Below are 15,462 nucleotides of genomic sequence, written 5' to 3' on the forward strand. Positions count from 1 at the left end.
ACTGTAAATCATTTATTAAAAACATATTCAGGATGCCAGCAACAACTTATAGCAAATATTTTCTCAACCTATAGATGAAGAAGCTGAATCTTAAAATCCAGATATATACTGTACCATGATTTATTTTTGTTTGGGTACTTCCTTTTGATATATTACTATAAAGTACATTTACCAAGTTATTTTTATTGTAGGGTTTTCCCCCCTCCTGCTTCTCATACAAATTCATGTCCTTTTATGCTGACTTTTTGCCTTTAATTTTGAACGAAATGCAAATCAATGTGGCTATTTTCATTTAACAACTTCAGTACCTTACCATGCCAAAACACCTTGTTCATGCATCAGTAACATCAATGAGGTCAAGCACATCTCTGGGAATAATGGCTGTTAGCTAACTGCTGCCTTAGAGAGAAGAAGAAACAAGACATTCTTGGTGAAACAGTGGCCCCGCCACACTGAAAGTCAATGGCAAAACTCCCATTGGCTTCAGTGGGGCTAGGATTTCAGCCAGTGTTTTCATATGTCCTAGAAAAATAATATTTGTTTGTTTTTGTCTTCTCTGGTCAAACTAAAAAGGCTGGTAAAAACAGAGAAAAATAAACTATAGTATTTTCAAAAGCCAAACCTTTCATATAATAATTTTCAAAGAGGAAAATTATAGGGTTAAAATCGTTATCTGCACCTTTTAATACTATTCATATATAAAATATTTCTACTTATAATACTGTATTATTCACAGAAAACATTATTGATCAAAACTGAACCTTTATTCATTACCCATACTACCCTAACAGTTACTCAAGTCTGATTTACAGATTACCAAAAGATGAAGCACAATGGAATTATGCAGACCTTTAGGTCCCAATCTCGCAAGCAAATAGGATTGAGCCCTTACTGCCTTTTTTCCCCCGTATGCTATAAAACCAAAATGAGACCAACCAATATTATCCACTTACATCCCTCTGAAGTCATTTTTTTCTGTACGTTTCCTGTTGCATAACACTGATTTCTAATCAATTAATATCAGTACCATACACACACATGCACAAATCTCATCATTATTCACCCTTACATCATCTGCAATGCTTACTGATGACTACTGCATGATATTTCCAGTGTCTGCCCAGTGAGCAAGAGACTAGAGCCAAAAATGGAATCTTCCCAAAACACTATGCAAAGTGATGTTCGCATAGGATACTGGGGAGCTCCATGTTTTAATAAATATTTTTTCAACAGCATTGTACAACACAGGTGTGCGTATGTGTGTGCATGCAAATTTTAATTAACTTTAAACACACTAGTTAGAGATTATTTCATACAGCAAACTACATATAAAACTGTCTCCGAGATTTAGCAGCCCCAAATAGGGACAACCCTGTGCCATATGTTTGAAATGATGTGATAATTCTTAGCCAATAAAAGCTTACAAATGGAAATGCATTATTCATGTGAGTAGCCTATTAGAAGGTACAAGTATTCAGTAAAATCTGTTACTGTAGCTAGGTGCTTTCAGGATTTATGCACCTAGGTCCTAATTCTTGCCTAGCATTCATGTACTGTAAAAATCATCCTCTTCTTTTTTTTACCTCAACCACAGAACAGAAATCAGGATTCCTGTAGTAGAGGAAAGGTTCTTGAATTAATCCATCTCCTACTGACAATACTGTTTTTGGTTCAGGATACTGGGCTGGATGGACCTTTGGTCAGACCCAGTATGGCCATTCTTATGTTCTTATGACCTTCTAACTAAAGTGAAAACTACTGTCTTGTCTTCACTAGAATTTTACAAGTTAACTTGAGTTAAGAACATAGCATTTTTTCCTAATGAAGCCAAGGCTTAGAAGTTTAAGGATAGCTGAATATTCTATTTAAAATGCTTCACTTTACAGCTTCTGGTAAAAAAAAAAAACCAAACTTTCCCCCTTTTTATTCTGACTGACAGAATATGTGGCTGCGTGTCGAAATCTGGCTTGGAAAACTCTTTTCCCTTCCAAAATACAGCATACCCCACATGGTTCCCATCTGGACTCTATATGGATAATACAACATACATAGCCACTCACACATTGCCTTCCACATTGGTCTTGCAACACAGCAAATAATATTTCAATATAATCAGCTAATGTAGTCTTAAAGTAGCAGTTACTCTCAGGTGAAAGAAAATCTGGAAGAGGTGTTTTCTGCCACCCAAGTTACATATATAGGTGCCAATCCTGTAAAGATCTACATACATGCTCAACTTTATTTACTGTGATTACAGTTTTTAGTATGCATGCAGTTTTAATTATTCTAATATTATATTACATAAACAAAACCCTATGTTAGAAGAACATAAAGGTTGCAAAGTCAAGCACTCAAAAGTTAGAAGATGCCAGTATTAAAGTTGTGTATGTAAAAGCCCCTGACTGTGGGCGAGATATTTGGAAAAACCCAGAGGTAAACAGAGTAGTGAGCCTGCAGTGTCATGAGGTAGCATACTCCAGTACTGCACCTCATTCAATGTGAGGCCCGACCAGTGAGAGGTTGTCACCACTTGTATTATAACTCTGAATGCCCCAAAATGCTTCTGCTACTTGTGGCTCCCTTCTTGGGACATACACAGAGTCAGCGGCCAGCATGTACACGTGTTCTGCATGCTGTACAGCTCTGATTTCATCACTTTGAATCCAACAGCCTGCCAGCAATCATCACAGACACACTTTTGTCTTTACCAGCCTTGGCTAATGTTAGCAGGTGACCCCAACATACTCCCATTCCTAAACTTCCTCAGACCCATGTGCTTAGATATGTCCAGCCCTCTCCTGCAACATTCAGAAGAAGATGATCCATTTGCTCCTTTAAGGAGACAAAACCCACCACACAGCCCTGCTGGTTTAGATTAACAGTAAGACAAGTTAATTAACAAAAGAAGATATTATTTTAAGTGAGTTCATGTATAAGAGATAAAGTTAGAAATGGTTACAAGTAGGTAAAAATAAAAGCAAATATCTAAAAGTCTGAAACTTAATCTATCAAGGTTTGGTTCAAGGCTTTGTTCAAGAGGATTGTTCTCAACCCACAATCTGCCAGCAAGATGTGGCGGACCTCTCATTTCGTCAGGATCTCTTCCAGAGGCCTTCAGGCGCTGGTTATTTTGTCTTCTTAGTGAAAGAGAATTTGGGGTTCACTGCCACTTTCCTTTTATAGTAGATTTAATCTTTGAGATGAATTCTTCTGAAGGGTATCCCCTCAAAGTAAAGTTCATTCAAGTTGTGAGGAAGGCAACATGGAAAGCTCTATGCTCCATCTTCCCCCACTTTTGTTTGCTAAAATGCAAATTGTTCTGGTTCCTGCCATCTCCTCTTCCTGATGTTTTGATGGTTCTATTTACCACATATCTGTAAACTGAGGTAAACACACATGCATTTGTTTAGGATAGACCTGTTTAACAACTCTTCCTGAGGGCTGTCTGTTTTGAGCATGTACTAGTATCATCATACTGGGGGAACACACAACTTTACATATCACGTTGCTACATGCATTTCACCATGATATTATTGACCAGTGAATTATTAATTTTCAAATGATACCTAACAAGGCATATTTTGAACAAAGATTAAGGATGTGAATATGGAAGTGCTTTGGGCCATAATGTTGCTCTCACCATAGTGTCTCAGTATTTCACAAACATTAATGTATTTAGCTCCACAGCACTCGTATAAGATTATGTGGTACAGTAACTCCTCACTTAACATTGTAGTTATTTTCCTGAAAAATGCAACTTTAAGTGAAATGATGTTAAGTGAATCCAATTTCCCCATAAGAATTAATATAAATGGGGAGGGGGGGGTTAGGTTCCAGGGAAATTTTTTTCACCAGACAAAACTTATACTGTGTGTGTGTGTATATACATACATACATACACACACACACACACACACACACACACACACACACACACACACACACACACACAGAGTATAAGTTTTAAACAAACAATTTAATACTGTACACAGCAATGATGATTGTGAAGCTTGGTTGAGGTGGTGAAGTTAGAGGGTGGAAGAAGGTGGGATATTTCCCAGGGAATGCCTTACTGCTAAATGATGAACTAGCATTCAGCTGAGCTCTCAGGGGTTAACACATTGTTGTTAATGTAGCCTCACTCTACAAGGCAACATGAATGGAGAGAGGGGAGACAGCATGGCAGACAGAGAGACACACCTTGTGTGTGGGAGAGAGAGAGAGATGTGCATTGCCCCTTTAAATTTGCTGACATCATTCTAAGTACATTGCCTTTGAAAAGATCAGGAACTTGAGCTAGCAGCTGCGACCAGCAAGCTCTCTCTGTCCTGAGCCCTGTCCTGTCCTGTCCCCACCCTGCTCTTTACGGAGAAGAGGTAAGCGGGGGCCAGAGTAGGGGGGTTGGGGGACACCCTGACATTAGCCCCCTTTCCCTCCTCTCCCCTACACAGCAAGCAGGAGACTCCCAGGAGCAGCTCCAAGGCAGAGGGCAGGAGCAGCACATGGCAGTGGGGGGGAGGAACAGCTGAACTGCCAGCAATTGAGAGCCTGCTGGGTGGCTGCTGCGTCGGGAACTTAAGGGAGCGGGGAGCTGATAAGGGGCTGCTGGTCCACCGTGGTTCCAAGCCCCCACCAGCTACCTGCAACGGGCTGCTCTTCCTGCAAGCAGTGGACAAAGCAGGTGGCTGCCAAACAACAGTATGAGGGAGCATTGCTTTAAACGAGCATGTTCCCTAATTGATCAGCAATGTAACAATGTTAACCAAGATGACTAAGTGAGGAGTTACTGTATTACAATCCCCATTTTACAGCTGGGGAACTGAAGCACAGAGATTGAGGCGAAAATTGTCAAAAGTTTCCACTACTTTTGCAAGCCCAACTTAAGACACCTCAGGCCTGGTTTTTCAGAGTATTTAGCATTTTAATAAAACTTTATCTGTTCAATGCACAGGTGTAGTCCACCTCATTTCCAGCTGTGAGCAGTCAGCATTTATGCATATCTGGCCCCAGGTGTCTCACATTGGCCACTCAGAAAATGAGGAACACACAATTAGTGTTCAAGTGTTTCATAAATATAAAGGGAAGGCTAACCACCTTCAATTAAATCCCTCCTGGCCAGAGGAAAAACCCTTTCACCTGTAAAGCGTTAAGAAGCTAAAGATAATCTCGCTGGCACCTGACCAAAATGACCAATGAGGAGACAAGATACTTTCAAAGCTGGAGGGGGGTGGGGAAACAAAGGGTTCTCTCTGTCTGTGTGTTTCTTCTGCTGGGACCAGAGCAGGAATGCAGGTCAGAACTCCTGTAAAGGGTTAATAAGCAATCTAGTTAGATATGCATTAGATTCTGTTTTGTTTAAATGGCTGATAAAATAAGTTGTGCTGAATGGAATGTATATTCCGGTTTTTGTGTCTTTTTTTTTGTAACTTAAGGATTTTAAGAAACTAGAAGGATTCTCTATGTTTTGAATCTGATTATCCTGTAAGGTTTTTTTCCATCCTGATTTTACAGAGGTGATTCTTTTACTTTTTCTTCAATTAAAATTCTTCTTTTAAGAACCTGATTGCTTTTTCATTGTTCTTAAGATCCAAGGGTTTGGGTGTGTGTTCACCTATGCAAATTGGTGAGGTTTTTTATCAAGCCTTCTCCAGGAAAGGGGGTGTAGGGCTTGGTGGGATTTTGGGGAAAAAGACGTTTCCAAGTGGCTCTTTCCCGGTTATATTTTGTTTGATGCTTGGTGGTGGCAGCAATAAAGTTCAGGGACAAAAGAAAAAATAGTTTGTACCTTGGGGAAGTTTTAACCTAAACTGGTAAAAATAAGCTTAGGGGGTTTTTCATGCAGGTCCCCTCATCTGTACCCTAGAGTTCAGAGTGGGGAAGGAACCTTGACAAAGTGTGAAAAGTATGGGTAAGTGACTTGACTAGCATCACATAGGAACTCTGGGGTTCATAGACAACAGGTTCCTTAACTGGTCCTATAGACAACAGATTCCTTAACTACATACTCCTGGGGAAATTCTGTGCCAAAAAATTAAAAATTCTGCATACAGTATTTTAAAATTCTACAGAATTGTGAACGTTTTATTTGTCAAAATAACACTATATGATCACACCAGTTTCAATTATTTTGGTAATTTATTTCAAAATACTTGTCAGCAACCATGTCGGTAACAATACAGACAACAAAAGATTCCCCCAGCAGTAGCGAATCAAAGAAACCCCTATGACAACACAATTCCTGTTTCTCTGTTATCTTTTAGTTGGGTGCCTCAGTCTGGGTGTGTCACTTGTGTTAGTGAGCACATCTTGGGGGAAAACTCTCCCCCTCTGGTCTCTAGACATCAACACCCTGCCCCCCAGAGCCCAGCCGCAGGGAGGCCCCACCCTCACCCTGGCCCAGACACTGCATCCTCCTACACCCTCAGAGCCCAGCTGCAGGGCCCCCTATCCCAGACACCCACATCCCCTATGCTCCCACAGCCCAGGAATCCAGAGAGAGAAACAGCCTGATTCTGGGTCCTAGGTTTGTACAGAGTTTCCGGAATGCTGCCTCCTTCCTTCAGGGTGTTCCAGGGACTGCAGCTGCTGGGAACCCTCCAGCTCCGTGCATGCATGCATGTACGCACGCACTCATGCACCTCCCCAGCAGTGTCTTGTATTTGCAAGCTAGAGACCAGGGCTTTACTGGGTCCAGCAGCCCCTAGTGGTGAACAGCAACTCTGCAGCATCAATTCTGCAGAGAAAAATGAAATGCTGCACAGAACATTAATTCTGCACAAATTCTGCATTGCACAGTGATGCAGAATTCTCCCAGGAGAAACTACAAACATACAAGCTTCAGTCCCAAAGTATAGTCCCATCCTGTGCACTGAGTAAGCCAGGGGATCTTGTGGAAAAAACTGTACGTGAACATGTAACCAAAGGCCATATGTCAATGCATGTGCAAAAGGAGATTGAATTAAGATTGCACAAGTAACCTTAATGTGGCATTTCCTAACTTTTAGTGCTTAAATTTGCAACCTTAATGTTTTTTTAATGTAGGTTTTTAAAAAACTGTAATTACTTAATTTAAAAAAAATAATTAAAACCAGAAATGTCATCATCTGGAACAGTACTGTCCCTCAACTTGGGCCATCTGCAGGTTCAGACCCTTAGATCCATAGCAGAGTTCTCTACCACTTGAGCTAGAAGAGTATCTCGCAGCAGTAATACTGTGATCCTCTATGTGGACCAGCCATATAAGGGTGAATCAGACACTTTGCCTGTGGGTTTTACAACTATTTACTGACAGCAGATGAATGTAGAGGCACAGGACTACTGGGCTCAATTTCAGGTTCTGGTGGAGAGTATGCACTTTAGTGTTGTTAGGCTTTGCTATGGGGCAAAAGGGTCGGTCGCTGTCTGCTCCTATCAATACCACTTCCATCTATGAGCTTCTTCCTTCACCTTGTGACATTCTCTTCCCACACCATTTCTTACTACTTTGCGTTTAAGGCAGGTTGCTTCCGCCTTATCCTCGCAACCTGTGTGACAGCAGGGGGAGCATTGAGAGCACAAAAGATGCAGTCTCCCTGCTTTCAGTTCTGGTGCCAATCACCTAGTGCCCCGCAGCAACCAGGAATAGCTATTGTGGGAAAAATCCTGCTCAGCCCCATCTCTCTCGCATTCACCATGTTGGTACAGAAAGGTGGTATTCAAAGGTTTATAACTTGATCATATGTGGAATTTTGGTAGGAACAGCAAAAGGCACATCCCTGACACTACGGCCACCCCTCTGCCAAATTTTAAGCTTTTCCTCCAAAGCATCTCAATAAAATGGTTATGAGAATTTTTTGGTGAGAGCAATAAAAACATTTTTCACTGTTCTTGTAAACTTTGAGCTGAGACTTGCAAAACAATAAGTTCAATGTGAGGCAGACACCCAGCATGTAAACATTTAGTGTGAATTGTTCAAGTTATAAGAAACTGAAAGCAGGGTGTTACAATGAAAATGTTTCAGAGTAGCAGCCGTGTTAGTCTGTATCCGCAAAAAGAAAAGGAGGACTTGTGGCACCTTAGAGACTAACACATTTATCGGATGAAGTGAGCTGTAGTTCACGAAAGCTTATGCTCTAATAAATGTCTTAGTCTCTAAGGTGCCACAAGTCCTCCTTTTCTTTTTTTTAATGGAAATGTTAGACATCCTTAACTATAGGCAGCACTACCACTTCTGCCTGTAAAGAACTGCAGTATATTTTAAGGCCCCAATACCGCAAAGACTTACTGGCATGCTTAACTTTACGTACTCTAAGTAGTCCAAGACACTGCTCATAAAGAGTGTTTAGCACTAGGTAGTTATTGCAATATAATTATTAAAGTGTATTGCAATATAATTATAGAATAATCAAAACTAAATACATGCTCAAAACTGTCAAGTTACATTCCAAATGTTCGCAAAAAGAAAAGGAGTACTTGTGGCACCTTAGAGACTAACAAATTTATTAGAGCATAAGCTTTCGTGAGCTACAGCTCACTTCATCGGATGCAGTGAGCTGTAGCTCACGAAAGCTTATGCTCTAATAAATTTGTTAGTCTCTAAGGTGCCACAAGTACTCCTTTTCTTTTTGCGAATACAGACTAACACGGCTGCTACTCTGATTCCAAATGTTCTTAACTTGGCAGAATTGTTCAGCATTATAGGAGCTATTAGAAAAAACTACAATGGATATTTGAATGTTTAATTACAGTTGTCCCAAAATGCAGCTATAGCCATCTAATTCTCTTACTGAATGTAAAGTTATAACTAATGAGCTTGGAAAATGAACTATGTATAAAGAGCTATCAATCATAAACCTTAGAAATGGTGGAAATGTAGCTACTCTTTTGACTGTTCGATCTTATGATATTAAATACATTTATATGCCATATAGAACAACCAGGAAGAAACTGCAAATTAAAGGGCTATAATTCCATCAAGGGGTTCTTATGACATCAACCACAAAAGCAAAGTGCAAGTAGTTTGTTTACCAATTCAAATACTTTGACAGAATTGTAATCTTACAATTTATACGGTGATAGTTTAATTTACATAAGACACAGCAAACTTGTAACTTTTTGCTGCTCCACTACACTCAAAACCCATAACAATTTCTGCTAGTCGGGCTTTTTATAATACCTATCTGTACCTACCACAGGTGCTATAGAAAACCCTAAGGGTATGTCTACATAACAAGCTGGATCCCACAGCAGTCAATCTCAGAGCCTGGATCTACAGGCTCAGGCTTGCGGGGCTGTACATGTGGTTGTACCGATTTGGGCTCTGGAGCTAGCACCCCCGCAGGCTTCAGAGCCCAAGCTCCTGTCCAAGACTGAATGTCTCCACAGCTATTTTGAGCACTGTAGACCAAGGCTCTGAGACTCACTACCACAGGAGCTTGCTTGCTGTGTAACCACACTCTAAGAGACCTCCTTACTTCCGCAGAGACCATAGATCTCAGTTCCTAAACTGATACTTTAAAGACGCAGCACAGTAGAAGAATACAATGGGGGGGCAGCTTCTGTTTCTAACAGGTGAAATCTAAGAGTTTGGCTATATGGGAAAGTTGTACTGGTCTAACTAAAAGTGTGTTTTAAACAGATTTAGCTAAATCAATGTAAAAGGCTGGATACACGCCTTTATTTCACTCTAAACCAGGCTTATTTTGGATTAGTTTAAATCAGTTACAAATTGGTTTAGAATAAACTAAAGTGAGCCACTCAAACCAAAACGAGTGTTCACACAGGAGTTTGCACTGATTTAACTAAATCAGTTTAAGACCAATTTAAGTTAAAGTGGTGCAACTTTATTGTGTAGACAAGGCCTAAAATTCACAGGTATGACATCATACCTCATACTGTGAATAAAAAAAAGATTTGGTGGGTGGAAGGGAGGACTTGGAATAAGTGAGGATAGCTGTATGATCTAACCTTGCAAAATTTACACAGGGTAAATAATTTTTTAACAAGCAAATAAACTACCATTCAATCACAATGGTTCAGACTGAGCAAGTAAATTTTGTGCTGGTGCTACTAAATATTAACGGACATTTTGCAAAGCATGATTAATATAATAGGTTTGTGCATTCATCATTTGAATGCACATGTTATGGTACATCATAAAGTAAAACTTTATAGAAATATATTTCTGGTTTGCACTACTGAGGTGCTTATATTCTAAATAATTCCACAGGTTCTGCATTCACATTTTAAAGATGAATTACTCTAAGTAAAGTGGTATTTATGGGGTGTCAGAAGTGCCAGGGTTCACACTGCAGTGCTATGCCTTTGTACATAGTAACATTGACATAGAGAAAGACAAGCAGTAAATTACTGCTGCAGCTTTCTGTGTCAGATAAAGGTCCTGTGAAATGGTGAAAAGCCAGCTGTACTTTCATAGAAATAGATATTAATCACAAGGGCAGTGGGGCAAAAACAGAACACAGACAATCTATTCTGCATCACCATTCTAAAAAACAACCCTGGTTATAATAAATGCCCTGTGGTTGTACTCACTGTGATCTTAAGAAATTTGATTTTGCAGAATAATTTTTTTCTTCCATCAACCCATTCTGGTACCACTCAGAATGCTAAGATAACACCTTATGTTGCACTAATGCAGCAAGGAGTAAGGAATATTTTACATTTGGGCAAATGACAATGTAGGATATTTCCCTAGGACACAAGTGAGTATTAGGAAGAGGAAACAGCTCATCTACTTCTGGCCCCCTTATTCACTAGCCAGCTGCCATAGGCGTTATGGTCAACACCACATGCAAGCCATTGGCAAACCTTTTCAGTGCAGCAGTAAAAGTAATCCCAGCAGTGCTTCCTCCAGGTCTGCCCAATAGAACCTTGCCTTAGCTAATACTGTACATTTTCTTAGAGCAGAGCATCTGCAAGACATTCAGGATCCCTTCAGCAGTGCCAATCAAGACAGAATTATCAATTCCATGCCAGATGGGTGTATTACTAATTGAACATATTTTAAATATTATGTAAACACCTACTTATGAAAAACATTCCCTTAACTGTTAGCAGGGGTGTGTATGTGGTGGAGAATGAAGGAGTGGAATGTTTCATTTTCATATGTCTACAACTTCCACATGTAATGTAAACATTTTCAATTTCATCTGGATTTGAAAAATTGTACTGATTACAGAAAAAGGGAGTTATTAAAATGTGTGTGAAAACAAACAAGAGATATATTTGTTGGCTGAACTTTAGAGGGCTCTCAATTAAATTCGTTACTTATATGATTCATTGGAGGGTGATAGTTCTTCCTCATGGATGGGCCTATTTTGATTATGTTAGGAGGGCTTTTTATTCCATCACCTTGTTCTTCAAAGATGGATTTTTCAAGTTTGAAGACAATTCAAGGGAGTTTTCTATGTTCATGTGAGGTCTAATGTGTTTCAAATTGCACAGCAAGATGACTTAAATTCAGTCTTGGAACTCATTAGAATGTTGGGTGAATAGTGTTATCCAAATGTCCTAGCCAATATCTTATAATCTTGACATCCTACATTACAATTCTGCTCACAGCCAAAATAAGGTTAGTTAGGTGACATGAGATGTCTGGTTCTGGGAAGGACAATGTGCAGTGTGTGCACTCAGGTTAAAGAAGAAACTGTGATTACTAAGCCCCTCACATTTGGATATGTCAAGTTTAGTCTTTTCACAGGCAACTGAGAGACCTGACCAGATTGCAAAGAACTTTTTTTTTTTTTAATGGATTGTTGGTTATTTAAGTGACGGATAAAAGAGAAATAAAACTGGCCATATCCTCAGCAGAATAACAAATGCTGATTTGTTAGCTGCTCAGTCATTGAAAAAAATCCCTGGAAATAAATCACGGCAGCTGAAAACCTGCCTTTTATTGGACTTTTCATCAAACTGAATCCTTAATAGATGTTTTAATGCTCAATAAATACAATTAAATGACTGAGCATATCCTGATTCATTCTAAAGATTCCAGGTTAGTATTTTAGTTCCCAGTCCCGATATTTAAATCAAGAGCATAACTTCTAACAGCTTCAATGGAGCAAGATCAAGTCCTCAGAAAGTGTATTGACGGAACACTATAGAATCGATCTGACAAGCAGATCTCTGTATGCAGAACTACTTGCAGGTTCTGAGCATAAACTTTTGTAAATAGTGTCCAATCCTAGAAACTGTGTTTAAATGCCACTTGATGTGGAGTATGTGCTTATTCCTGCAGGTAAAGCTTTGAAGCAAATCAAATTACAACATAATCATAAGGGGCAAAAAATCTAAACTGACAACACAAACAAAATAAATATTAAAAAACTCTTTTGAATTGTTTTAAAACATATTACCCTCTGAAAGCTTAGCATGTACAAAGCAAATGAAGACTGTGCGCCTACACAGTACTTAAGAGTTACTTACTTCTCCCATCACTTCAATGATGTCACCAACTTTTAACTCCAGCTCATCTTCATTCTGAGGCATGTAACTGAAAGCCACCTGACATCTTCTCCTCCTATTTCTCTCCCCTAGATGGAGATGAAAGAATAGAGCAAAATATTTAGATGAAAATTTAAATAAAATGAGGCTTCCTGAACAAACAACCCAGCTACACTGTGCCCCTGAACACACTCCATGGGACACCACTGAAGATGAATTGCACTGTTCTAAATGAGCACTATTCAAAACTTTTTGAATGTTTGCAATCCCTAATAAATGTGCCTAGGATTGGTTTACAAAAAAAGACCAAATATTCAGATTTTTTCAGAGGACCACAGGGAATATTGTTCCTTCGAACTATTTTTGTCTTTTGACGTAAATTGATACAATGAGATATTCAAGAAAGAATAAACTGTCTTTCTTCTTCTTCTTCTACTACTGCTGCTGCTGCTGCTTGCTCTCTCTCTCTTTTTTCAAATATCAGAGCATCAGTAGGGTCATCTTCCGTAGATATATATTTTTAAATGGCATACTTGTGCACTATTCTAAATTTAGGCTGTTGATTTAAATGCAGCCAGGTAAATGTGACAATTCAGTTTTGGAATATTGCCTGCTAAACAAACAGCTCAGTATCTATTGATATTTGGACTTTTTTGTGGAACTGAGAGGGAAAGAGAAAACTTTCTGTAATTTAACTGCTGAAACATCCTACCCACCCTGTTCTGGTTAAAGAGCCACCTAGCAAAACAAAGAATAATAACAGCATTTTGCATGTGGGCATGATATAGGTAGAGTGATAGAAACCAATTAAAATACAGCTCCCTCTATCATATATAAGGAAATTTCTTGTTCAGATACCTTGCAATGCAGGAACCATACCAAATGCCATATGAAAAAACTGTCAATACATTTCTTCACTTCATGAGTAATTTGTTTACTTACAAAATGGAATATTAAATCTCCTCAAATTCGCACACACAAATCAGGTGTGTCTTCATAATTACTGTCCAAATGCCCCTAGAATTCCATTTCAAAAAAAAAAAAAGTCATACAGTCAGTATGATGTTTATTCTACAAAATTACTCATTGACAGTACTAGAAATGCTCCTTAGGACAAATGAATGAGAAAAGTCATATCATTGCTGATTCTCTTTTTTTTCAGTTTGGAAAGCTGGTCTTTATATTAAAAAAAAGGGGGGGGCAGGAGGAAGTCCCACGCAGACAAAATTTGAAAGGCAATTTTACCTTCACTAAGTGACTTAGCTTTTAAATTTTCCCATCTCAGGCTTTAGGACAAAGTTTCCCTTGTCAATGAGGTATAGTATAAACAGAAGATGACTATTTGAATTTTAAAAAAATAAAAATATATTTTAATGCAGTTGACCTAACTATCTCAGTTCTTCTTTCATAAAAATGTTACGTTTATTTTTCTTAACTTACACAAATAAAAAGTATTGTGTGACTATGATGATTTCACTAGGGTGATTTCCGGGCGGTATCCTAATAAATACATTCTGTATAGAATGCCTTCAGGACTGTGCAAAAGTTAGAGGCTGCAAATAAAAAACAGACTTTTTTCTAAAGATAAACATGCTCATTACATGAATATCAGCACTTACAAAGTGGTAACTGTTGACTGATTTGACAGACTGAAGTACATCACTTGCTATGGTATTTTATAATCAATATTGGGTGACTCAAGGATAAATGATTTTGACATTTCTAAGGGCTGTTCTACCCAATGCGAGGAGCCTAAGTAACAAAATGGAGGAACTAGAGCTACTGGTGCAGGAAGTGAAACCAGATATTATAGGGATAACAGAAACATGGTGGAACAGTAGTCATGATTGGACTACAGGTATTGAAAGGTATGTGCTGTTTAGGAAAGACCGAAATAAAGGTAAAGGTGGTGTAGCAGCACTGTATATCAATGATGAGGTAAAGAAATAAGAAGCGATTGAATGGATAAGACAGGGTCTGTCTGGGCAAAAATTACATTGGGGAAGAAAACTATTAGAGCCTCCCCTGGGATAGTGCTTGGGGTGTGCTATAGACTGCCGGGATCTAATTTGGATATGGATATGGATAGAGCCCTTTTTAATGTTTTAATAAAGTAAATACTAATGGAAACTGCGTGATCATGAGAGACTAACGTCCCAGATATAGACTGGAGGACCAGTGCTAGTAATAATAATAGGGCTCAGATTTTCCTAGATGCGATAGCTGATGGATTCCTTCATCAAATAGTTGCTGAACCGACTAGAGGGGATGCCATTTTAGATTTGGTTTTGGTGAGTAGTGAGGACCTCATAGAAGAAATGGTTGTAGGGGATAATCTTGGTTCACGTGATCATGAGCTAATTCAGTTCAAACTGAACGGAAGGATTAACAAAAATAAATCTGCAACTAGGATTTTTGATTTCAAAAGGGCTGACTTTCAAAAATTAAGAAAATTAGTTAGGGAAGTGAATTGGACTGAAGAATTTATGGATCTAAAGGTAGAGGAGTCCTGGGATTACTTTAAATCAAAGCTGCAGAAGCTATCGGAAGCCTGCATCCCAAGACAGGGGAAAAAATTCATAGGCAGGAGTTGTAGACCAAGCTGGATGAGCGAGCATCTCAGAGAGGTGATTAAGAAAAAGCAGAAAGCATACAGGGAGTGGAAGATGGGAGGGATCAGCAAGGAAAGCTACCTTATTGAGGTCAGAACATGTAGGGATAAAGTGAGACAGGCTACAAGTCAAGTAGAGTTGGACCTTGCAAAGGGAATTAAAACCAATAGTAAAAGGTTCTATAGCCATATAAATAAGAAGAAAACTAAGAAAGAAGAAGTGGGGCCGCTAAACACTGAGGATGGAGTGGAGATTAAAGATAATCTAGGTATGGCCCAATATCTAAACAAATACCTTGCCTCAGTCTTTAATAAGGCTAATGAGGATCTTGGGGATAATGGTAGCATGATAAATGGGAATGAGGATATGGAGGTAGATATTACCATATCTGAGGTAGAAGCAAAACTCA

At 39.0% G+C, this 15,462-nt stretch overlaps 1 protein-coding gene across 3 annotated transcripts in view; it reads right to left on the reverse strand.

Annotated features, from left to right (window-relative positions):
- The window catches only part of SH3KBP1 (SH3 domain containing kinase binding protein 1), a 368,642-nt gene that overhangs the window by 153,933 nt on the left and 199,247 nt on the right, over window positions 1-15,462 (reverse strand). For all 3 annotated transcript variants that reach the window (XM_038386662.2, XM_038386663.2, XM_043504627.1), the window contains one exon: window positions 12,424-12,530. In XM_038386662.2, coding sequence (XP_038242590.1) covers window positions 12,424-12,530 — 107 coding nt within the window. The remainder of the gene's footprint in view (window positions 1-12,423; window positions 12,531-15,462) is intronic.

The sequence above is a fragment of the Dermochelys coriacea genome, chromosome 1, assembly GCF_009764565.3.
Source record: "Dermochelys coriacea isolate rDerCor1 chromosome 1, rDerCor1.pri.v4, whole genome shotgun sequence".
Taxonomy (NCBI): domain Eukaryota; kingdom Metazoa; phylum Chordata; order Testudines; family Dermochelyidae; genus Dermochelys; species Dermochelys coriacea.